Below are 24887 nucleotides of genomic sequence, written 5' to 3'. Positions count from 1 at the left end.
GCTTCCCAAATTCCTTGCCGTTTCCATGGTTTGCATTCACAGCTGGAGTTCATTTTTTGTTTTTCCTTCTTGTGTTTTCTCAGAAAGCAAAGAGCAGGGAGCCACGAGGGACTCGTCCCCTCCACGGATGGCAGGCAGAGTTGCTAAGCGAGTAACAGTGCAGATGTTGGCAGAAGCACCACTGTGCCTTTGACATTTTTCCAGGGATTAGCTGTTCCTCTGCAGTGTGTTGGGTGTACACAGTGTCCTGTTTACAGTAAGATTCACAAGAATTGCTTTGCTTCTGTGTCTTTTGCCTCAGCCTGTTCCAGGCAGTGTGTGATGTTCTTCCTGTTGGAGTTTCACAGGCTTGAAGAGGGGAGGGTTTAAATTTTGGGTTGGGTATTTTTTTGCCCCTTCCCATCATCATTGATTTGTTTTTCCATTCCTGGCTGTTCAGGGTTTATGTCTGAATGATGGAGAGGAGCAGTGGAGTATTTTGTGTAGTCAGGATTAAGCACTTCAGTAGAGACAGCCAACAGGGTGGTGTAGAGTCAACTCTTGACTTCGTAGGCTAATAGGGAACATAATAAAACGAGGAAAGCAAACCTTGGAAGGCTAAGGAAAACAAAGGAAAGCTCATGGATGGAGAGAAATCAGCAGTTAGAACACAGAACTGTCCAAGGGGACGAGGGTTAGCACTGGGATCAGCTGGGACACTGCCCTGGATTGGCACATCCCACAGGGAAGTGTTCATGAACATTTATGCTGATGCCAGGCTGGCTGTCACTCAGTTCAGGTGGCTTCTGTGTCACTGCAATGTGCTTCACAGGGAAAATTTGCTTTACAGTTCACCAAGCCAACAGCAGAGGGCCACAGAGGATGGATTTCATTGCATTTCCGTTTATTTCCTTATATTTCCTTGACTTCCCCATCTCTTACTCTTCTCTGGAACAGACTGCTCCAGATACCACGTTTTACCTCATCCTAATCCCTTTCCTGTGATTTTGGGAGGAGATTTTGGTACTTTCACTTACTTTTCAAACTACTGTGCAAACCTCTTGTCAAATTACCTAAGTGAGGGATGTTATTTCTCTGCCTGCAGCTGAAATCTGCACTTGGAAGCATAATAAAAGACTGGATTCTGTTTCCAGCACGTTTCCTACCTGATCTTCAACCCATAGTTGGTCAGATATGGAGAAGTTCTGGCTCTTTTTGACCATTAAAAGATTGGAAAGGGTGAATTAACTTCACTGGATAATTCTGTGACAGTGACTTTCTTAACAGGGGCTTGTGCACAGACCAGACATGGGTACAGGAACAGCAGTCATGAAACAGGATCGTTTCCAGTCAGAGGAGGGATCAGACTTCCTTGGAAGGTTGTCACCTGCTCTGGAGGCTTTATAGAGGCAAAAGGAAGATCACAGGACAGTCATGACTCCAGCAAAGCTGTTCCTTTGGAGGTTGAGGGATGCAGCCCAGCCCTGCTACATGGAAAAGGTAGGAAGAAAACCCACAGAGTTTCGTGGGAGCTTTGCTTTGGATTAGGAGATCTGTGAGAAGGAAAACAGCTGAGTTAATTTAATGTCTGTCCCACCAGGCAGCTATGTCAAAGCTTCCATGTTTCCCTGAACACCAATGTCAGGTGTTCCTGTTCTGGATGGTGCTGGATGGGCACTTGCCTTTTCAGTTACAAGAGTGGTCAGGCAAAGCTGGGCTTTCCCTGCTTCTTCCGTCCCTGACATCTGGCCCAAGCCACCAGGAGTGCAAAAAAGTGGATTCAGTGGCTGTGCCTCTTGTCCTGCTGCTTAGATGGGGTAAAAGATATGCAAAGTGTGAGACAAGGCACATGGCTGGAGACTCCAGAGATCAAAATTCAGTTCTTGGTCACAAGCTTCTTGCTAGACACAGGTAAATCACTTCATCTTCTGTAGCCACACTTCCACTTCTGCAAAATGGGGATAAAAATAGAGTTTCAGCAGCCTTTGCCTGTGTTCCATATTTAGATGAAAATCTCTTTTAATGTGCTTGTGCTGCACAGCCCTGGGCCTGAGAGTATTCACAGTTATAAAATAACTCAGCTCCATCCATACCACAAATCTCCTTTACATCAGGTTACATCCTTCTTGTGAGTCTGAGGACCTGTTAGTGTTATGTTCAGCTAAGAAATTAAGCTTTTCATGTTTTCAGTATAACACTGCAAACACCTCATTCATTACACAAACACTGTGGCCCTTTTTTCCCCCCAGGAAAATTTTGGTTTGTGGTGTAACACGAGCAGAAATGGCACTGCCAAAAGGGCTGAGCTGGGAGAGCTGTCCTGGCAGCAGAACGAGAGCTCAAATGAGAATTGTGGAAGCTCTTCATGTCTGGGCACGGCTTGAGCTGCCCTGTACCCTTGGACCTGCCAGCTCTGCTCCCCTGGTGCCACACCTGCGGGGAGCAGGGGACAAGCACCAAAGCCAGCTGGGTGGTCAGGCCCTGCACGAGGGGACTGGTGTGGTCCCAAGGAGGCCGGTCTGGAAAACCCCAAGGGATCCTATTCCCCTTTTCCAGCAGAGTGGTGAGCAGTGGCTGAATCAGATTAGATGACTGGTTTGCCAAAACCCCCAACCGTTTGACGCTGTGGAATATTTGGAGGAGAAGCAAACACCGAGTTGAGCCGTTGAGCGCATGGGCAGGGGCACGGTGTTGTCACCAGTGTCACAGTTGCACCACTGAGAGGCATTTCGAAACCCTCTGGGGTTTTGTTCAGTTTGGGTTTTATGCAAGCACTGAGGTATCAACTCTCCTGTTCAAAGCCAGTGCTCCCTCAGTTCACTCAGTTCTCTTATCCCGAAGTTCAGTGAGTGAAGTTTTCCACATGTTTTTCTGGCACACTTCTCCTGGGTTTATCCTTGCACAGTAACTGCTGGATCCCACCTGAGAAACGGCTGTGTCTCACAAGTGGATGAGTAACCAGCTCAGAAATGATCCTCCAGATATTTTTGGATCTCTTAGGGTGGAAGGCTTCTAGGGCTTTCTAGTGATAGTGAGGTAAGGTGTTACTCACCAGGAAGTCCATTCTCTCTGTCATTGGGCACTATGGATTTCTAAGCTCCTCTCAACACTTCCATGAGCTCTTGTTTTTCTAAGGGCTGAAAGCAGCACCAGCCGAGCTCTAATGAATGGCAAGCAAAGCACTTCGGAGCAACAACTAAATGAACGTGTCTCAAAGTGCTACTTCAGGCCTGCTGCCCAGGGAATGTGAAGGACAAGCTGTTTTCCCGCCCACACCCGTGCCAGAGCTGGGTCAGACCTCGGGGAGCTGCTGGAGTCGGTGGGCTGGGAACGTGGCTGGAGCCTGGATGGCTCTCTGGGGCTGGCACTGGGTCCTGCACACCGGGATTGCTGAGCCAGAGCAGCTGCACTCCAAGCACGCTGTCAGAGCTGCTCTGAGAACAAGGCAGCTGCACATCGCTGTTCCCACCTCTGGGGTCCCCACCACAGGGAGATGTGGACCTGTTGGATGAGTCCAGAGGAGGCCACTGAGTTGATCACAGGGCTGGAGCCCCTCTGCTGAGCTGGGCATGTTCACCTGGAGAAGAGAAGGCTCCAAGGAGACCTCAGAGCCCATTCCAGTCCCTAAAGGGGCTCCAGGAGAGCTGAAGAGGGACTTGGGACAAAAGCCTGGAGTGATAGGACAAGGGGAATGGCTTCCCACTGACAGAGGGCAGAATTAGATGGGATATTGGGTTGGAATTCTTCCCTGTGAGGGTGGGGAGGCCCTGGCACAGGTTGCCCAGAGAAACTGTGACTGCCCCATCCCTGGAAATGTTCAAGGCCAGGTTGGAGGGGACTTGGAGCAACCTGGGCTAGTGGGAGGTGTCCCTGCCCATGGAATAGGGGTTGGAACGAAATGGTCTTTAAGGTCCCTTCCAACCCAAACCATTCCAGATTCTACAACTATTTTATTTCAGAGCTGTTAAGTAGAAAATATATCTGATTGTTTTGCCTGCCACATCAGGAGCATCCTACTGCCCCAGAGAAAATTCCTTTGGTCCTGCTAAAGAAAACATATTAACTGGTCTTGTCCATTATTCAGCTTCTTACGGGCCAGGTCCCAATCCTGGCCCTTGGCTGAGTGGGTAGGGCTGACCTGAACAGGTTTTGAAGAAGGAGAAAGCCCCCCCCACCTTGTCTCCTCCGGGTTGTCATGTCCATGTATTTACCCCTGAGTAAAACCTGATTGCTTTTTTGTGATGAAAACAAAGGTTAAGAAGTCAGCATGACTACAAGAAGCAGGAGGCAAATCCATACCTTTAATTAAACTCCTGTAAAATCGGAACACAGACAGATCTCAGGCACTTGTCTGTGTGCTGCTGTTTGTTCCCTGTCACTGAAATCCAGGGGGAGTGGTAAATGCAGCCAGAACTTGTTCAAACTGAACTGATGCTCTGGAAAGTGCCATTTCCAAATGCTGCTGCTCTCCATTTGATGGGGAAAATGTCGAAGGTGCAATATCTGTCCCTGTTATTGGCTGGCTCTGTGTATCCGTTGATTTGCAGCAATAGGAAGTGAAACAGAAAAAACAGTTTGTGTGTGGGCTGGAGATACGTCCTGAGCTTTATCTGTGCTGTAGCAGGGGAAGAAAACTGGCACCCCATGACGTGAGAAATGATTGTACAAACACTGCACACAGCACAGGTTGGAGGGATGAACCTTGAAGAAAGGGGAGAAGTTTAGGAGCAGGGATATCAGTAGGGACCTTGCCTGATGCACCATGGTCATGCCTGGAAGTGTATAAGCCACATTTTTGTCTGGAAATGGTGATGATTTCTTCTACAGTAACATCTGAAAAGTTCAGGCAGGGTCCTGGTGCTTTGTGCTTTGCATTGTCTGAAATATCCCTGTTCCAGCTGGGACAGGTGGGCTGGGCAAGACGTTTTAGAAAGGGGGAGAACTGAAGTGTCTTTCCCAACATCATGAGAAAACCAGGAGCAGATCCCAGAGGTCCAAATGATTCCCTGTGCAGTAGCCCCAGGAACATGCTGCTTCCCTGGCACTGGGCACCCTCAGGGATCAGGGCAGCCCTTGCCATCGTGACTCTGGGCTGATGGATTCGGGACGGTTTGTTCTCAAAGCATGAAACTGATTTTTGAGGATGCTGGAACAGCTGCTTCTAAACTGCCGAAGCTGATTGAAAATCCCACCTGGGGTAATCCCTTCCAGTTAATTTGGCCTTTGTTCCTGACCTGCAATTCAGGGATGAGCTGGCAATGATGCTCCTGGCACTGGGGTGCAGTGCCTGGCCAGCTCCGTGAGACATCGTGCCAGAGGAAAGCAGGAGGGACCAACCCACCATTGTCTCCGTGGCCATTTCGGGTTTGCATAGTACAGCGTGATGTCTGCTGAGCTGGTGGCACTGAGGAATGAAAGGCTGGGTTCTGCTTTTCCTGCTGGGACTCAGAAATAGGCCCAGAGAGACGATGACTCACCTGTAATTGAGAAAAACTGCGTGGCATCACCATGAGCTTTAACAGTTAAATCCTGATCCCACCTGCCAGAGAGAACGGGCTGGCAGAGCTGTGACAGGCCAGAATGAGCTGGAAACGGGCCGAGCGCACGGGAATCCTCGGCTGTGTGACAACCGTGTGTGTGAGGGGCTGGACACACCTGGACACAGGTACCCCCTGTGGTGTGGCAGCGACGCTGGTCCCTGCAAGGGGAGATGGAGCTGCAGGGACAGCAGGTGGGAGAAGAGCTGGCCGAGGAGCCGGGAGAAGCCCCCGGCCCCACAGCTCCGCATGCTCCTCCCTGCGACGTTCCTGCAGCTCCCGTCCCAAGCACGGATGATGTCAGAGTTGTCATGGCATCGGTATCTATGGAACCAGGATCATCATCACAGTGCTAGGAAAACTAACTCAGGAGATGGTCCTGGAGCTGCGGGGGGAACTCCCTTCCCAGTAACTGAGGGTTTCCCTCTAAGGCTCTTCTTTTTCCTCCTTCCCACTGTCCATGGGGAGGGAGCAGGACGGGGGCTTGGCCTCCTGCAGTCCCCTGGCAGATCTGGGTGCCCGCTTTCCTGTGTGAGGAAAGCAAGAGCTTAGGCCCTGTCCATCTTCACTTCTCTTTTCTTGCACCAGCTGTGGGTGTGGAACAGTGACAAGCGGCCGCCAAACCCTCCCCTCCGCTCTCAGCTGAAGGTCCCTGTGATCGGCCATGGAGCCTCTTGTGCCATAGCTGAGCCTCTGAGGGTCCCCCAAGGGGTGACAGCCACCCTTTCTGGGGGATGTGCACAGATAGGGTGTTGTCTGAGGGTCAGTGTCTGCAGCAGAGCTGAGCTGAGCAGCGCAGTGACCTCCCTGTGCTCCAGGCATGGCATCTCCTCCTGCCAACAGCCTGGGCACTGACAGGGCATGGGGCTGCCCTGGCCATAGCACAGGTAGCCCCTGCCATTGCGCGGTGACACTGGTGACAACACTCTGTCCCTGCCTATGCCGTGTTATCCCCAGAAGCAGCACGATGACCACAGGACAGTAATTCTTGGAATAGCACAGTGATGCTGCCAGTGGCAAGTATCGTGGTGTCCCCAGCCACAGCACGCTGTCCCCAGCCGTGGCACGGTGACCATGGCCATAGCATGGAGCCCATGGCCACAGCACAGTGACACTGGCTGTCTGTGGTGCCCATACCCACCTGCCGGCGACACTGTCACACTGTCACTATCACACTGTCACAGTGTCACAGTGTCACAGTGCCCGTGCCCACAGCCCGGTGACACTGTCACACTGTCACACTGTCAGTGTCCGTGCCCACAGCCCAGTGACACTGTCACACTGTCACACTGTCACAGTGTCCGTGCCCACAGCCCGGGCCCGTTGCGGAGGGAGCGCGCCCCGCGCCGGCCGCGCGCACCTGCCGGTGCCCCCCCGCCCCCCCTGAGCCGGCGGGTGGTTCCTCCCTCCGCCCGCACGCGGCGCTGCGGACGAGCCCACGCGGGAGGGGCGCGGGGGGGGCGCGGGTGGGCAGGCGCGCGGCCGGCGCGGGGCGCGCGCGCGGGGCTCGGCTCGGAGCGGGCGGCGGGGGAAGATGGAAGGAGCGTCCTTCGGAGCGGGCCGGGCGGGGGGGGCCATCGACCCCGTGGATTTCCTGAAGCAGCCGCAGACCCTGCTCCGGGTGACCACCTGGGTGAGGCGGCGCGGCGGGGCAGGGGCAGTGCCCGGTGCCCCGGGCGGTGCGGGGCGGTGCGGGGGCAGTGCCCGCGCGGGGTGCGGTGCCCGCGGCATCGCCGGTGCCCGTGCGGGGCCGGCGCGCGGTGCGGGGCGGGTGCGTCGCGCCCGTGCCCGTTACATCGTGCCCGGTGCGGGGTCGCTGCGGCGGGGGGTGCCCGGCACCCGGACCGTGCTGGCTCCCGGGGGAGCCGGCAGGGAATTCCCTTGGGAATGGGGCAGGGAGCGGCGGGGGGATGCGCCGGTGCCCGTGCCCGGTTCGGTGCTGCAGGATGGGGTGCGGAGCGGGAGGCAGAGGACATTTTCCTGCCTTCCACGCTCCGTGCATGCGTGTGTGTGACAGAAATCCGGGAGCCAGCCCTGCCCAGCTGCCCGTTCTGCTGGAGGGATGGCATGGGCTTTGGCCATTTCCCGTCCGTGAATTCCTGCCGCGGAGCGGAGAGCAGGCGGTGGGATGGGCTGTGCAGCCACTCGGGGAAGGCTTTGGTGGTCCACGACCAGGCAGCACAGGGAGCTGAGCTCTGGAGCTCCGGGGGCCCGGATGCCCAGGGGTGAGAGCAGCCCCTAATTTGCCTCCCCAGCCTGGCTTTTCTGCTGAGATCTGCAGGTATGCATGGCCTCGGGAGGTCGGGAATGCCAGGTCCTTCCCAAAAGCCCCCAGTAGGAAGGGTCTGCCCAGCTCCGGTGCTTGGCTGGAGGCTGTGGATGAGCAGAGCTGGGCCAGGAATGGATCTGGGGCATCCAGCTTGATGTGGACGGGGCATTTTGGGCAGGGTTCAGGCACTTGGCAGCAGTTGTGTCCTAGAGGCATTGCCTCAGTCTAGAAAACTTGGTCTGGATCCACCTGGATGCTCCTGGATCCTCCTTGAGTGCAGTGGCAAACTGTTGACAGTGGTGTTGGTTTGGGGAATGGTTGGATAAATCTGACCCGCTGTTGGTGAGTTGGGCCCGTGTGAGATAAATCTGTCATGTCACATCCAGAGAGCTCCCAGAGATCCCTTCGGGGATTGGACACTGCTGGGAAGCAGGACCAGGATATGGAATATGGAGATAGCTTAGAAAATAGTCTTGTGTGTATTTGCTGGCTGGCTTATTCAGTGGTAAAGTCCCTGGTCTCGTGGCTCTGTGTTCACAGGGAACTGGTGAAAGCCAAGTGCTTACAACTGCAGAAACACATCAACTTAACTCGAAACAAGTGTAGGAACCACTGATATGGCCAAACACGGGATGTGTGCGGTGCTGTCCCATCCACGTTTGCAATACTGGATACAAGTCAGCTCCAAAGCCCAGTGAGCAAAGTGAGAGGTTCTGCTCTTTTCAGTGGGCTGGGGATTTGGCTGTGGAAGTTCCACAGTAAAAGCCCTTTGCAGCCCTTTTCCCAGGTCTCACATTTGCTGGTAGACCTGTCAGGGACCCTTCTCCATTGCTGCTCCACTTTGGGGGAGCCTTGGTTGGCTTTTCCTTGGCTGCTGCAGTCCAGTTACCTGTGTCTTAAACCACTTCAGACTTAAAACTCTTTTCCAGTGTGAGCTGGGACTGCAGTTGGGTGGGAGGTGTGAGTGGGGGTTCCCTTCCCACCTGCTGTTTCTTGCAGGTTTGGTAGAGCAGAGCGTGTCCGGGCTCCTTCCGAGCGGTTGCTCTGCTGCTCTTGCCAGACAAAAGCCATGTCCAGGGGGAGATCTTGGATGGAGGAGGCAGCCAAAGGCTTTGCTGAGGTCTCTGCTGCCTTTCTGTTCTGCTCATTTGTAACTGCTGCCCTGGGTGAGCGTGGCAGTGCTGTGGCACCTGGTGACATCCGTGTTGGCAGCCGGAGCACGGACCAACGCCCGCCGTGCTGCTCCTGGATGCACAAAGCAAACACAGCCCTTCCCAGGCTTCCCTGCCTGCCATCCTGGGACATCCAGGCTGCCTGTGCCCTGGATGGTTATTCAAAAAGCCCTAAGTTTAGGTGTTGGGGTGGGCTTTCTTCACATGGTTTTCCTTCCTGTGCTTTGGTGGTGCATCCTTGTAAAACGTGGTTACCCTGGGCAGTCAGACCTCACGTTGGAGGCATCACCCTTGCTGTGTGTGTGACATTCCTTGGGGAAAAGAGGAGGGATCTGCCCAAGATGTACTGGGGTGGTGATGGAGAATCACCACAAGGATTTGGGACCAGTCTCATGTGCCTGGAGTGAGCGACTCGGTGCTGGTGACCATTGCTGGGGCTTCCCAACGAGCCACCACCAAAGGAGGCTCCAGTTCCTCTTTGTGACTCCAGCAGCAGCTTTGAGGCTGCATTCAGACCCTGTGCTGGCAAACCTCTGAGGGACTGGCAGGTGAATGGTGACTTCAACACAGAAAGCCCCAAATGTCAGTGATGGCCACAGGGGATTCCTGGTTCCGCCTCACACCACAACCTCCCCCTCACAGAGTAATTCTGAGTATCTGAAGGGGGAAAAAACCGCTTCTGGCTTGAGCTGCAAAATCAAAAGCTGGAAAGAACCATTTAACAGTTCCTCATTCATCTCTTCCCCCTCCGTCTGATGCAGTTTGTCAGATGAAGATGTGATCGCTCTTGTGGTTTCCTTTTGAGACATTTTTTGCACAGCAAAACAGACTGGATATTCACGAAGGATGCCCACAGAGTCATGAGTTCCTTTAGCTGTCACTGCCCGTGCCAGCCAGGCTTTCAAGTGGCCACTCAGCTTTGCAGGGGAATTGTTCTCTTGACGTACATTTAGGTTTGGCTTTTAAAGGCAGTTTTGGAAAATATACTAAGAAATGTTTCCAGTAATCCCCATGATTTCAGTCAGAGCAGCAGTAAAAGTGCGGTGCCTACACAGCTGGAAAACCCTTTCCTGCAACACTGGAAACTGCCTGACCTGATCTGCTGCCTCTTATTTCTTAAAGTTGAATAATTTTGTAGTTCATCATCTGGGCCAGATGACCCCAAGCTGTGTGGTGTGATTGACACTGGAGAGAAGGGATGGAGCATCCAGAGGGACCGGGACAGGCCAGAGAGGTGGGACTGTGTGAACTTGTTGAGGTCCAACACTGCCAAGTGCAAGGTCTTTCATGTGGGTTCGGACAATCCTAAGCCCAAATACAGGCTTGTTTGGGATAATGGATTGGGAGCTGCCCTGAGGAGAAGCACTTGAGGGTGTTGGTGGATGAGAAGCTCAACATGACCCACAGTGTGCGTGTGCAGCTGTGGGAGGGCTGGTTTGAGGTGCTACGGGGTGGAAGTGTGGGTTTGCTGGGATACAACACACAGCTCCTGTGAAGGTTTGGAGTTGGAGCCTGGGAAGCTCCCTTTTGGGAGCAGACCTCACCTGCTCCAGGCGTCCTACAGATGCTGATGGAAGTGGCTGCTTGGCACAGCCAGGAGAACTCCCCAGGAGACATCAGCGAGAAATACAGGGAGTAAGCTCTGGGCAACTCTTCAGGGGGTTTGCTGCCTCTCGAGCACTTGGGGCTCTAAAAGAAGAGCTCCAGGGCTGCTCTGGCACTTAAGGAACCCATGGTGATTCTGAGAGTCATTACCATGATCTTAACTGCTTCAGACTTTGGTCTTGGCCACTTTTCAGCAGGGTCACCAGATTTCTGCCTTAATTCTCTCTTTCCATGGGCAGTAGGTTGAAGGCAGAACTTAAGTTTAACATTTTTGGTAATGGACTTATAGGGAGGTTTCACTGGATCTGAGCTGAAAGTGGTTCTAACTTATCGTTTTCTGTCATCACTGGTCTCAAGCACTGCTGGTGTGCCATGTGCTCAGATTGCAGTACTAGATTAGGAACTTTGAATGGGCGCTGTGTTCCAGCACCTCTTGCCACATTAGAAAAAGTAATTCAGTAAAAATCAGTCATGTGGTCATCAACATGCATCCTCCCAAGCTGATTAGCCTGGTGGACATGTCCATAAACCTATTACAGCCAGCATCAGACCACCTCTCTCTGTGCCAGGAACCGCGTCAGGTCTTCCCTCTGTGGCCGTAGCCGTGGTCCCGTGGGAGATCTGGCGGTGCCCAAAGCAGTTCTTTAGTCTTCACACCCTCCAGTAAATTATGCAGATCTGTGCTGGAAACTTCCCTGTGACTGACAACTGCAAAGATAAACTGGGGAGGGACCCGGGCCCTGATTTCCCCTGGGTCTGAGCTGGGTGGGCGTTGAGGGAGGCTGGTCCTCTGCCAAGGGTCCAGCTCGTCCCTGAGTGGGGAATGTGCCCAAGGGATGTGTGTGGCTCGGCACGAGGGCTTATCCAGGGCTTAGGGAAACACTCTGTGCTAAGCAGGATTTGGCCTGTGCTAATTTGACCTTAATTGTTTTCCCTTCTCGTTTGCTGGTCCATCCTTCACTTGCTAGGCTCGAGGAGCGCTGAGCAGGGTGGCATTTGACTCGCTGGTGCCCACACTGGAGTGGTGAGGGGTGACCCAGAGGCTGGTGCTGACTCCCTGGTGTGGTTTGTGCCCAGCACCATCGATCAGGAGCCGCAGCAGAGGAAATGAGCTCGGGGTTATTTGTCTTCATGCGCTGCATTTCCTTGATGCTGACTTTAATGGTTGCTTGCGTGTGTAATCAAAGCAGGGCTTTGCAGTCTCCTACAACCCCACACCTTCTGGTGATGTTTTTTATAGGTCCCAAATCAGTACAGCGCATCAGCAGTGGGAACATCTCACCTTAAAATGGCTGACAGTTCACACGCCGAAGCTTTCAGCTCGTGCTCCCTTGTGTTATTTGCTTTTTATTTTCCTTGCACTGGCTGTGCTCAGACCACGAGGTCTCCTGGAACACGTTTTAAGCGTTGGGCTGCAGAAGGCTGAAAGCAAGGGGGGTGAAAAATGTGTGTGTGCTGGGGTGCAGCCAGTTCAGGCCCCAGGAGGGAACAGGGAGCTGCAGAGTATAACTCCAGAAGGGAGTCAGGCAGCCTGACCAGCCACCGGCCTCCAGATGGTAAAAACCTGGTGCAGAGAAGGCAGACACGTGGCTCCAGCTTTATCCACACCTAAAAAGTGTCTCTCTCCATCGTGGGCACACGGGTGTCCCAGTGCCCTGGGCTCCTGTGATGGCAGCTCTGGGTCCTGCAGAATCACAGAATTCTAGAATGGTTTGGGTTGGAAGGGAGAAGGGAGCTTTCCTCCTCCCCACCCTCCCCACTGGTGGTCTGTGCCGCCGGAGCTGGGGCTCCCATCGCTCAGGGCTGAGGAGCCCCACACCAGGAGCCCCAGCACATTCCTGGGGAAGCTTTGGCAGGGAGGATGCAATTCCACACTGGAGTGACTGGAGAAAATTTATTTTTCTTACCCATATCTTGCACTGGTTCATCCAGCAAGAGCAAGATTTGCTGCTGGTTGTGTTGGGTGGTTCAGCTGGAGAATGGAGTGTCCTGTGAAGGCTCCTTGGCAAGTCCTGTGAGATATTGCTCAGGCCCATGAAATCTCACTCACAGTGCAAAATCTGACCTTGTATTTTTACTTTCAAGTCTCTGGCTGGGGGGTTTGGGCCACTGTGGTTTGTAGAGGTGATTAGAAAATGGCACTTGTTTTGCATGAACTTTAAAAAACACGAGGTTTATTTTCCCCCATCTACCCACATTTTCTCAGAAAAAAAAAAAGGCATTTTTTGATCTATACTTAGAATGACAACACCAAATCTATTCTCACTAAAATGTTTTACCAGCACCAGTTGGGTTTTTTTTTTTAAGAAAAACTAACATTTCAAACACGGGGCGAGGGAGAGAAAACCCATGTTTTGACAGAGGCATGTTTTGACAGGAGTATTTCAGCCAGAGCTGATGTTTTAAGCTCATCTATCAAACGTGTGCTTGCAATTCGTTACTATTTTGACCACCCAAGATTTTGATGTCCAAAACATTTCCCATGTTTTGTACATCAAAACGTGGTCATGGGGGTCTTGTGGGATGAGCCACTCGGGTTGTCTGGCAGCAAGAAGGATGCCTTGCTTCCCAAAGCCCCCTGGAGCTGGAAGATAAGTGGTAAAACATCTTTTCTGGGCATCCTCCATCAACAGCCCCGGGTGTGCAAACCTGGTGCAGGTACCAGACCTCTGCTCTGTGACATCCTCAGTTGTATTTACAGGAGCTCTGCCTCACCCACCAAAATTCTGGGCTCCCACCAGGCTCCCAAAGGCACGGGGAAGGTTGTTACTGCTGGGAGAACGGAGTAAAACTCTTCTCAGAGGAGCTGAGTACAAGTTTGCTGCCCTGCCAGAGAAGTAATCATGTGGAATCAGAGGTTCTCAATTATTCATGATTTCCAGAATCACATTATTTCTTCCTGGGCCTGTTTTACTAATGCTGTTGCTATTTCTGATGGTAAATAACAATTTTGCATTATTTATGAACGGATTTTTTACAACTGCTGATGTTACAGCTGCTGCCAGAGCATTATTGCTGAAAATCATTATTGGGAAAATCATTATTGCTGTTTGTTGTTGTTTCTTCCTTACACGCAGTGCCCTTGTTGTGTGCATGGTGATGGTGATGATGGTGATGGTGATGGTGATGATGATGGTGATGGTGATGATGGTGGTGATGGTGATGATGGTGGTGATGGTGATGATGATGATGGTGATGATGGTGGTGATGGTGATGATGATGAGCTAAGGGTGGCACTGGTGAGGAACAGGGTGCAGATGCCAATGGGTGACTTGGGTCTTTGGGGCTGGTTTGCTCCATTTCCCCCCTCTGTGACGTGGCTTCCTGGGGGCTGCTGGAGGTGACCCATGGCAGGGCAGCAGCACTGGGACACGGGTGACTGTGAAAGCCACCAGCTGTGACTCCTGCTGTGGCTCCTGGGCTGCTGCCCCCGTGTCTCCCGTCCCTGTCTCGTGCCCCCCATGTTGTGCTGTTCCTGCGGGTGCAGTGGGAGCTGATCGTGCCAGTCCCCAGGGGCTCCCAGGCAGCCTCTTATCTCCCCTCCCGCATCCCTGGCCTCCAGCAGCGCCTGGGGAGCCGGGATGCAGGCAGGGATGTGGGCAGGGATGCAGGCAGGGATGCAGGCGGGGATGCAGGCAGGGATGCAGGCGGGGATGCAGACAGCCAGGGCTGAAATCGGAGGCTCACAGCGGGATGGACAGTGCCTGCAGGCCTCCCTCCCCTCCTGCTCAGAGCCCGAGATGCAGGCATGGGGCAGCTCTTCCCAAGCTCTGACAGAGCGGGATCCAGAGTGGATTGGGATGCAGCTTGTCCCGCAGCTTCTGCTCCTGCCTTTGGTGTTGGGAGATAAGGGATTTACTTCAGCCTGCAGCGTGGTAAATGGTATTAGTGCAGGCTGCTGCTGCCAGCCCGCTCCTTCCCTGCCTGCAGGGATGAGACACCCTCCTGTCCCAGCCACTAGCAGCCCCCCTGCCCTTCTTTCCCTCTCAGGGCCCAAACCAGGTCACTGGATAACGGGGGCAGGTCCTGCACCCTCCAGCCCCTGCTAAGCCAGGTGGAAAATTGCCCAGTCATTCCCAGGGCAGCCTGTCTCCTGTGCCCAGGTGAGCTGCTCCCCACCTCCACCAGGCATCCAGCCCTTCCCTGGCTCAGCCTTCAGGAGCTCAGTTATCCTCTGGCACTTCATTCCTCCTGGCTCCACAGGGACACAGGGAGTTTATCCAGAACAGCCTGATGATGGAGAGCAGCATGAGCACAAGGACTGTGCAGAGACCTGCCCTGTCTGTTTATTTTTACCCTCCCCAGCCTGTCTGGAGGAAACATCCTTAAAATACTCTGCAAGGCAGGGCACTGAAAGGCAGGCAGGCTCACAGGGGAGGACCACCAGGTACCATCCACCAGCCCTCTGGCTGGAGCCACCAACCAGACGGGAGTCAGGATGCATCTCACAAATACCATGTTGCCATGGAGTCAATGACAGAACTGAATCCAGTTATGTTGCTGTTGGAAAAGGGAGGTAAATGTAAACAGCAGCAAGCTGTGTTTCCTCCTTCCTTCTGCAGATCTTCTCCATCGTGGTGTTTGGCTCCATTGTGAACGAGTGCTACGTGAACAAGGACAGCCAGAGCTCCGAGCTGCTCTGCATCTTCAACGAGAATGAGAGCGCCTGCAGCTACGGCATCGCCGTCGGCATCATCGCCTTCTTCGGCTGCATCTTCTTCTTCATCGTGGACCTGTACTTCCAGCAGATCAGCAGCGTTAAGGACCGCAAACGGGCCGTGCTGCTGGACCTCGGCTTCTCAGGTACCTCTGCAGGCTGAGGGAGGGGCGGCTCTGGCTCCAGGGGGTCAGAGCTGGGCCCTGCAGCTCCACTCCCGAGTCCTCCCCTCTCCCCCCACGGCCTGACACAACTTCAGTGCCTCGTTCAGGGAGAACAGGGGTGGCAGGGGCCTTGTCCCACCCAGCCATGAGCTCAGGGGCAGCGGTGGGGAAGCTGCATGTGGTGGCTTGGGGGCAGAACCACTTGTCTGTGTCACTGCTGCAGCTGGAGACATTTCTGAGCTGGCTTTGGTGAGGCCACACAGAGAAGTGAGGCTTGATGGTCACGTCAGAGACCAGATGGGGGTTTTACCCTCCCACATCAACTTCTGGCTCATGAAAAGGTGGTTTCATCAGTCGTGCTGAGTCTGGTTTCACTCTGTGCATGTGTTTGGAGCGGAGCAGAAGCAGTTTCTGCACCCCTCTGGCCCCCCTCCCTGTGGGCAGGGGGGCTGGGACCCCCAGGGCTGGCATGGACCTTCTGTGCCCTCTGGAGCCCCTGGACCTGAGGCTGATCTGTGCAAACAGGAGCAGGCAGGATGCCTTGAGCTGGGAGAGAACATCCTCTGCTCAGCTGCTGCGGGAGCTGCCTGGCTCTGCTGGCAGCTGATGTTCCCCATTCCCAGGCTCTCGTGTCAGCAAAGTCTGAAGGTGATTTATCCAGCACAGGCATCGCTGGTGGCTCTCTGTCCCAGATGAGAGCATCCATCATCACCTCCCTGTGCTGGCCTGTCACTGAGGGTGTTCTCTCCTTGCTGGAGAGCTCATTTCCGTGGTGCTGGAGCACCGGCGTCCAGCCCTTGTTAGGGAATATTTACAGCCCCTTCCATGGGGCTCAGTGCCTGAAACCCTTGGATTCAAGCAGAAGGAGAACATCACATCCATCTCCTGGCTGCTGCTGCGTGTGGCAGAGTGAGGCTGCAATCCTCCCTCCCTACCTTCCACCTCCTGGCAGCCCTTTGCTCCCTGCCAGGGATGTGGGAACTGGCACTGCTCTCCATCTCTGCCTCATTTCTCCTTGGTCCTTGTCATGCATCCACTGGCTGGGGGAATGAGAGTATCATGGAAGCCTGGAATGGTTTGGGTTGGAAGGGATCTTAAAGCCCATCCAGTGCCACCCCCTGCCATGGGCAGGGACACCTCCCACTAGCCCAGGTTGCTCCAAGCCATGTCCAACCTGGCCTTGGACACTTCCAGGGATGGGGCAGCCACAGCTTCTCTGGGCAACCTGTGCCAGGGCCTCCCCACCCTCACAGGGAAGAATTTCTTCCTAAAATGCACCTGGGAAATAACTGGGTGGTAGTACTGGGACACAGACAGGGGTTCAGGCAGGGCCACCACACTGCAAACAGCATTTGCAACTTTCTCTTCCAGCTGCTCTTCCAGCAGCTCCTGTAGACAGGGGTTTGCTTGGGTCCAGGCTGGGATTAGGGTGGTAACACATCTTTCCTGGTGTTTGCAGTCTGTTGTCTGCAGATCCTAAAATGATAATTATCTCCTGGCTTTTGTGGTGCCTCCTGGCGTTTTCCATTTCTCCTGTGTGCTGGAGGTTGTGGAGCTGCTGCTGGAGCAGCTGGAGCTGGGGCTGGCACGTGCAGCCTCACCACGTCACTGCCAGCTCAGCCCTCCTTGGGGGGGTTTAAAATCTGTGTCAGTCCTCCAAACTTTGAACCACAGCTGGCTTGTGTTTCTGGAGATGCTCTCTGTGCCTGACCCCATCTCCTGCATCGGCAGCAATTCCTGCCTTCCCGTGGCACTGCAGGGAATCCTCCTCCTCTCGGGGCTGCAGGCAGAGCTGATGTGGAGGGGAAAGGCTCGTCTCTGCATCACCAAACCTCTGGGAAGTCCACATGGGTGGCAGGAGAAGCAACCCCAGGGACACGACGCTGGCTGGTGGTTTCAGGATGAGGAGGGTCGGGTCTCCCCCACCTCGGTGCTGCGGAGGAATTTGGCAGCTGCAGTACCCGGCACAGCCGGTGCACGGTCGGGAATGTGCATGATGTCATTGTAACTCCTGAAAGCCCTCGGGTGACACCAGGGACAGATGGGCTGTGATGGCACTGGGGACCCAGACTCATCTCACACCAGCCAGCACCATCTCTGGGGTGTGCATCTCCTTGTGTCCAAATTTAGGGGTTGGATCTGCTTCCCGTAGCAGGGAGCAGCTGCTGGTAAAGCCCTGTTGTAACAGAGCTGGGGAGCAGAAAACATCTCTGACCCTGAGGACCTTTAAGGAATAAATCCCAGAGGTCACTGACAACAAGCCATCAGCCTAAGGGGAAGTGAAAGTGCAGAGGCAGAGCTTTGGTAGTTTGGTGACAGGACATTTCTGGTGAAATGTCTGTGCTTTGGAAAGGGAAAGCCTGGCTGATCCTTGCTGTGAGGGCAGTTTCCTGACCAGGCTGATGGAAGTGTGGATGGTTGGGAAGCCCCAGGCCCAGCCATGCAGGAGAAGGAGACAAAGAATGTGGCTCCTTAAACTGCAATTAGGAGCAAACTGTGAGTTAAAGGCAGTGGGCCCTGTGACTCCAGCACTGGGTGGGGATGCTCACGTGCATTTTATATCATACTTAGGGACAACTGGCAAGATAAAAGGGAATAAAGGGAAATAAAGGGGAATAAAGGAAGGTTCTTCCTCTCCCTGCAGTCAGACAGCCAGCAGCCCCAGGGGACTGGCAGTGTGGCTGCTCATACTGATGTGCTGATGATCCTTGGGAAGGTGCTGGGTGGAATCAGCACCAGGAATCAGCATCAGATCAGAATTCCCAGCATCCACACATGCACTGACATCCAAATTGGAGGGTGGGGCGACCTCAGGAAAGCTGAAGACCCTTAAAACAGCATCATGGGAGGCTCCAGGTTGTGCAGCTCCTCCTCCCAGCTCTGGAAAGCATCCCTGCTCCTTAGGCTTTGTGCTCTTGGCTTGTTTCTTGACTGTTTGCTGAGCTCCTTGGCATCTGGCAGAGCTGCTGGCTGGTGATTGAATTAGGGGAGCTGCAGCCATATCTTGCTCAGCCAGCTTTGGTTCCAGTAAGGAATAATCACCAGAGTATTTTTGCTCAGTTCCACAGCCCCAGAGGGATTCTCTGCAGGGAGGAGCAGAGCTGTCACGTGTGTCACAGAATCACAGGATTATGGAATGGTTTGGCTTGGAAGAGACCTTAAAGCTCATCCAGTTCCACCCCCTGTCAAGGGCAGGGACATCTCCCACTATCCCAGGTTGCTCCAAGCCCCTTCCAACCTGGCCTTGGACACTTGCAGGGATGGGGCAGCCACAGCTTCTCTGGGCAACCTGTGCCAGGGCCTGCCCACCCTCACAGGGAGGGATTTCTTCCCAGTATCCCATTAAATATGCCCTTTGCAGCAGCAGATGGGGTCCTTGCAGGAGAGGAGGTGACAGCACTGACCAGCTCTGTTCTCTTCCAGGTTTCCTGGCCTTCCTGTGGTTTGTGGCCTTCTGCTTCCTGGCCAACCAGTGGCAGCGGACGACGCTGACCAGGGCCTTTGCACAGGGGGCTGATGCTGCACGGGCAGCCATCACCTTCTCCTTCTTCTCCATCATCATCTGGGTGAGTGCAGCCCCAGCTGAGCTGGGCAGGGCAGACACAAAACCTCCTCGGGGCAGACACAAAACCTCCTTGGGGCAGACACAAAACCTCCTTGGGGCCCAGCACCGGGCTGGAGGAGGAATCTGGGGAGGGTTTGGAGAAGTGAATCCTGGTGGGCACTGAGGGGCTGCCCTGAGGGAACTGTGGGCCCTCCACAGATGAAACTGGTGGTTTCTTACCCAGGAAGCGTCAGCTCAGCCCCTCTCTCTGGGTAATTCCAGGCTTCCCCTTCTCCTGCACCTGGAAAGTTGTGTTCCCATTGAGAACGTGTCACCAGCCACGAGCTGCCCTGATTTCAGGACCTCGTTAGAGGCCAGCCAGTCCCCAGGAGCAGGTCACTGCTCTGAGCTGGTTTCGTGGGATGGCAGGGGGATTTTGGGAGCTCTCAGGCTCATCAGCTCCCTGGGACAAGCCAGGCTGGCCCCTCTGCTGTCCACCAAGAGGCAGGGGCTTGTAGAAACCCACTGTGTTCCCTGTTTTTGGCTTTGTGCATCCCCAGGGCCCACAGGGGCAGGGGAACGTCTCCCAGAGCCCCTTTCCTACAGCTGCTGGACCCCACATGTAGTGGGGGCCTGTGCCACTCAGGGGTCTCCTGCTCCACAGGCTGTGTGTGGAGAAGCCAGGACAGCTCCGTGTCACCTCCACTCCTCCAGTTTTTCCTGGGCAGAGAGCCCCAGGATGTGCCCTAATTCCATTTTGCCTTAAGGGAATTGGGGCAAAAGCCAGCCCGAGGTTTTCCAGCAGCAGCCTGGCTCCAGTTCCTCACCAATTCAACTGCTCCCTGATTTATGATTATCCAAATAAATCTCTTTTAATCCCAGCTCCCCACAGCTCTTCTCCATCCCTGTGTTGCCTGAGTGCCCGTTGAGTGCAGCCCCCAGGGCATCCCCTCAGCATCTGCTCTCACCCCAGGTGGGCAGCGGGGACACCACTCCCCTGTTACTATCCCAGAGGATGGCCAGGATGGTTGGGAAGCCATTCTCAGTGTCTACAGGCATTATTTTCCCCCTCCTGAGCCTGTCATGTATAAACTAATTGAAATTGTTAATGAAACCTCCTGAAATCAGAGCGAGCACTCGCGGCTCTGCCGCCCACATTTCCCACCCTTTGTGACCTCAATTCTGGCAACCTGGAAGAGGGTGAAGGAGTCTTGGCAGAACTGACCTATTTTCCTGGCCTGGCACTCATCAGTTTTCCCTCCCCACAGCACAGGGGTTCATTGGTGCCAGCAGTGCCAAATCTGCACAGCCAGGGGTCTTGAGCCCAGGCTGCAACCCCCACCCCTGACACAGCTTTGGGGTCAACCTGTCACACAGAAATGGCCCCTTTAGGGTTACAGGGTGGGCTTTGGGCTGGATTAGCTCATGGTTATAACAGAGTGGGGCAGCAGCTTCCTGGGATGCTGCCACGTGCTCAGTGCTGGGAATGTGGGGTCCTGGGGGAACTCAGGGTCCTGGGGGGATGTGGGGTCCTGGAGGACCCTGAGGGCAGGGTCCTGAGGTGACACAGGATCATGGGGGAATGCGAGATCCTGAGGGCACTGTGGGATCCTGGGGGGATGTGGGGTCCTGGGGGAATATGAGATCCTGAGGGGGTTGTGGAATCCTGGAGGGAAGTGGGGTCCTGGGGGAGTGCAAGGTCCTGGGAGGACGTGAGGTCCTGAGGGGTCACGGGGTCCTGGGGCCATGCAGGGTCCTGGGGGGGTTGTGGCATGCTGAGACCATGCAGGTTGCCCCCCCTGACCTCCTGCTCCCCCCGCAGGTGGTGCTGGCAGTGAGGGCCCTGCAGAGGTACCGCCTGGGCACGGACATGTCGCTCTTTGCCACCGACCAGTTCCCCGCCGACCCGAGCGCGCCGTACCCCGGGTACCCCGTGGGCAGCGGCACCGAGAGCACGGAGACCTACCAGAGCCCCCCCTTCACTGAGACCTTAGAGGCCAACCCCAAAGGTTACCAAGTGCCAGCGTACTGAGGGCCCGGGGCGTCCCCGGGGCCGCGTCCCACGGTGCAGCACCGGATCCGGCCGATCCCAAATGTATTCAGTCCCATTTCCTTGCCGTGGCCAGTCAGTGCTGGGTCCCTTTATTAGCTCGTTGTGCAGTGAATTCTGTACAGTGGTATTGGTTCTTGTCTTACCTGTCCCAGGGTTTCTAAAAGCAGTGTTCCCTCTAAGCCAGAAGAAAGGAAGGTTGTTACCACATCACCTACACGTGGGGAAGATGAATAAATGCCCTCTCTAAGCCTTGGTGCCGGGTGCTGGCTCTGCTGGGAAAGCCCAGGACACCTTTTCCTCTTAGAAAACAGTAGCTGAGGAGTTATTTCTCTCGTTCTGAGGAGTTATTTATCTCGTTCTTCCGGAGCTAACACAGAATCTGTCGAGGGTGGGTGGGTGGTGGGGAGGGTTGGGCTCCTGCTGAGGAGCTTTCCAGTCCATGTTCCATGGAAAGTGCCAAATTCACAAGGAAGTTAAGTGGTGTCTGTGTTACTTTTCTTTGTATATATTTACTGTACAAAACAAATATCCAAACAGGTGTTTCAAACTTGGCTTAGAGGCACAGGGGGGGGGTCACAGTGGGTCGGGGTCAGGGTCAATATCCAGATTAATTCTGTTCTTCAATGGGTTCTGGTCAAGGGTGTAAAAAGTTACTGTTTGAAACTGGAAACCAGTTCAGCAGTAGCTGGCTGCTAACTGGGAATAGCCTGTGATCAGCAGGATATGGCATGTTGTGGTTCTGTTTGTTCACCAGGGAATTGAGAAGTTTCTGGTTGGCACTGCTGCCACGTCCTCCCGCTCAGCCCTGGCACCAAGGGCGGGGGGCTCAGATGCAAAGTCCAAGGCCATTAGGAGCAATATTGGACTTGTGTTTTCATACTGGGAGCAGCCACCATCTGTCAGCTGCAGCAGAACCCCAGGTGGGGACATGTGTGTCACCCTGCAGTCTCCAGAAATGAGGAATTCAGGCAGGGAACTGGAAAGGCTTCACAGGCCATTGAAGTCCCTCCCGAGTGGGCTCACATGTTTGGAAATGGTGGGGGGAGAGAGTCAGTGAAAAGCACCCAGGAAAGAGGCTCAGTTTGGAGTTTCAGCTGCAAAATTCCTGCCTTGTAAAAACAAAATATGTAAAATCCAGTGGGTCCTTGTCAGCCACCTGCCGGCTTTCCCTTCCAGCTTTCCCTTCCAGCTTTCCCTGCCGGCTTTCCCTGCTGGCTTTCCCTGATAACTTTCCCCGATGACTTTCCCTGCCTGTGCAGCAGCTGATCCAGGCCATGTGTCACTGAGGACTGAGCAGAGGAGCTGAAACTTGACTTCTTGACCCCCTTGGTGGCAGCTCCATCCTTGGAGACCCCCGGCTCTCCCAGCTCTCCGGCACTCCGGGGTCTTGCCTTGCCAGTTCCCTCCGGCAAAGCCGCTGCTGCCTTCGCCCTCGTGAGGAGCAACAGTCAGAGCCTGCTCCTCCCCGTGGAGCAGGTCCTGGTCACCACCACCACAGCTCATTCCTGCTGCCGAATCCCATTTAAACCAAGTAATCAGCAGCAAATCCTCCTGAGCGGCCACTGCCGGTGACAAAGTGCATTCCCTGCCTCCCTCCATCCAGCCCGGGTTCCATGAGCATTCCCTGGCTGTGCCAGTGCTGAGCTCCTCACAGGTGCCTGACCAGGGACACCCAAACCCCGGGGTAGCCTAAATGAATTCCAGGATCTTTGTGGTTTTGTGGAGCCAGTCTTGCTGGGAAAGGAAAAACCCCAAGGATTTTAATACAGGGTCTGGTAGAACTGTAGCAATATTTTCCTTAGAGGGAACACTGAAACTTTAGCAGCACAACCAGTACTCGTGTTAATATTTTAGCAAAATTATAATCAATTTAAATGTTTAAATTGATTGTACGTGAGATAATGTTCGTTCGGTACAGTGTATTTTTTCTAACTATAATATAACTGTTCCAGAGTTTCCTTGTATCCGTGAAGAGCTAAAGCTGTGTCTGCCTGCGGGACGTGTCCTGCCCCCTGTACCCCCCATGCTGAATATTACACGCTCTGAATGTCCCCCCGAGGCCTGCATTGCCTTTCTTTGCCCCACACGCACATCCCACCACGCTCGGTGCCAGGACTGACCTCGGGAGTCAGGGAATGACATGGGAATGCCGCCGGCACAGCTCCAGCCCCCGGCTGAGGCACCTGGTTCTTCTCGAGGTCAGCAGCTTGTTCCACCTCTTAAAAATCAGTGTTACCTTCACCTTGCAGGCAGCACTTGGCTGCTCTGCTGGGCAGGAGAGGAGGAGGAGGAGGAGGAGGAGGAGAAGGAGGAGGAGGAGAAAGGGCTTGGGCACCAGAGAGGCTTCCTGGCAGCAGGAAGGCAGGACAGATTGTTCCTTGATTAAACTAGAGCAGAGAATAACATGTCCAGCCACATCAACAGGCACCTCAGGGGAGGTTAACCCTGATCCCTCTGCACCCAAAATGCCGGTCCCTGTCAGGGAGGGGAGCCTGTCCCTGCTGGGGTGGCACTGGGATGGGCAGCTCGGACAGGCAGGACACCCATAGCTGGGACGTTTTCCCAGGGAATAGTGATGGGTTTATGTAGGATGTGGCCACGCTGAGGCAGGAGGGGACAACCCAAAAGTCAGGTGGCCCCACAGCAGCCAAGATATGCCAGCCTTGAAAGGAGCATTGACCCACCTCAGCCCGACCCAAACACTCCCCTTTTTGGGTTGGCTGGGGGGGCTGTTGCCGAAGGCCCCACGTGCAGCTCCCCAACCCCACAGCAGCCTCCACCCAGCTGAATCCAAACATGCTCAGAGGCGGGGTGAGACACAACCCCACAGCCTGGCCACTGACACCCTGTGCCTGGAATCCTGCCTGGAATCCTCTGTGAGCCCCCCCAGTGTCCCCACGAGCTGCTCGGTGTCACCCTGCGGTGCCCGAGGTGCTGTCACACCTCAGTGTGTCCATGACCCCTTGGGCAGATCAGAGTGTGCAGGTGGGGCTGGAATAAATACAGCCCAAGGGGCCCATGGTTAGAGAACTGGAGCCATGGGAGCAGGAACTGCTGTACTGGGGGTTCAGGTATTTGTAACATCCATTTCCACCTTCTTTCTCCCCAGTTTTTTCTCCCAGCCCATTTGATGTGGTACAACAGCACTTGTTCCCTCATAACTACCCAGACCACATCCTAAAAACGTGCCAGGACTGTCCTGAGCATGCCAAGGCTGTCCCAAAACCACGCCAGGACTGTCCTGAGCATGCCAGGGCTGTGCCATCCTCACAAGCCGTTTATGCCCCTCTGTTCTCCTCAGAGCTCGGGACCCCCCAGCACCTCAAGCTCGCAGAGGGCAGGACTCTGCTGTGCTCAGCTCAGCCCAAAACCTTCTGTTAGCACTGAATTTGGGTGTAAAGAGCAGAATTCCAGCAATCCCATGCTGAGTGCTGCCCAACCCCCCTGCTCCAGGAGGCTCTGCCAGGACAACACGGGTGTTTCCCAGCACTGGGGTAACCACGTCGTGGGGTTTGCAATTTATTTAAAGCATATTAAAAGATTTGAAAGAATTGGAGTTTTTGTCAGCATTTTAAGCTGTTCCTAGCAAGGTGGAAGCTTTGCTTAAGTGATATTTAGTAAAAATATCCCCCCCATTACCTGCTTCTGTGTCTCAGGGGGCTGGAGCAGACCCCAAGAGCAGATCCCTCCCTTTATGCCACGCCAACCAGCTGTGCCTGGACACTGTGGGATCAGTTCCTGCCACAACAGCAAGTGACACCCCCAGCATTTCTTTCCTGCTGTCCATCAGTTCCTTACAGGGTACTTTGTACCCTCCCCTGCCCATCACCAGCCCCTCAGAACGGCACAGTGCTGCTCCTGAGCTGCTCTGAGCTCCCACTAACCCTGCTCACCGTCTGTTCCATAG

At 54.5% G+C, this 24887-nt stretch overlaps 1 protein-coding gene across 1 annotated transcript; it reads left to right on the top strand.

Moving 5' to 3' along the window:
• Positions 1–6999: 6999 nt before the first annotated feature.
• On the top strand, positions 7000–23030 carry SYNGR3 (synaptogyrin 3). Its single transcript, XM_051779199.1, has 4 exons — positions 7000–7149; positions 15125–15365; positions 18807–18949; positions 20750–23030. The coding sequence occupies exons 1-4, from the start codon at positions 7051–7053 to the stop codon at positions 20957–20959; spliced, it is 693 nt and encodes a 230-aa protein (XP_051635159.1). The 5' UTR covers positions 7000–7050; the 3' UTR covers positions 20960–23030.
• The last annotated feature ends 1857 nt before the right edge of the window (positions 23031–24887 follow it).

This window comes from Manacus candei, unplaced genomic scaffold (genome assembly GCF_025592945.1).
Source record: "Manacus candei isolate 608988 ecotype Guabito, Panama unplaced genomic scaffold, ASM2559294v1 h1tg000002l, whole genome shotgun sequence".
In the NCBI taxonomy this organism is placed as follows: domain Eukaryota; kingdom Metazoa; phylum Chordata; class Aves; order Passeriformes; family Pipridae; genus Manacus; species Manacus candei.
This window is presented reverse-complemented; position numbering and strand designations above follow the sequence as displayed.

What these genes read in the sequence shown, in the direction of transcription:
- SYNGR3 (XM_051779199.1), top strand. Translation starts at nt 7,051, where the DNA reads ATGGAAGGAGCGTCCTTCGGAGCGGGCCGGGCGGGGGGGGCCATCGAC. An exon ending in GCTGGACCTCGGCTTCTCAG is followed by an intron (nt 15,366 to 18,806) that starts GTACCTCTGCAG and finishes GTTCTCTTCCAG; the next exon opens with GTTTCCTGGCCTTCCTGTGG. An exon ending in TCTTCTCCATCATCATCTGG is followed by an intron (nt 18,950 to 20,749) that starts GTGAGTGCAGCC and finishes CTCCCCCCGCAG; the next exon opens with GTGGTGCTGGCAGTGAGGGC.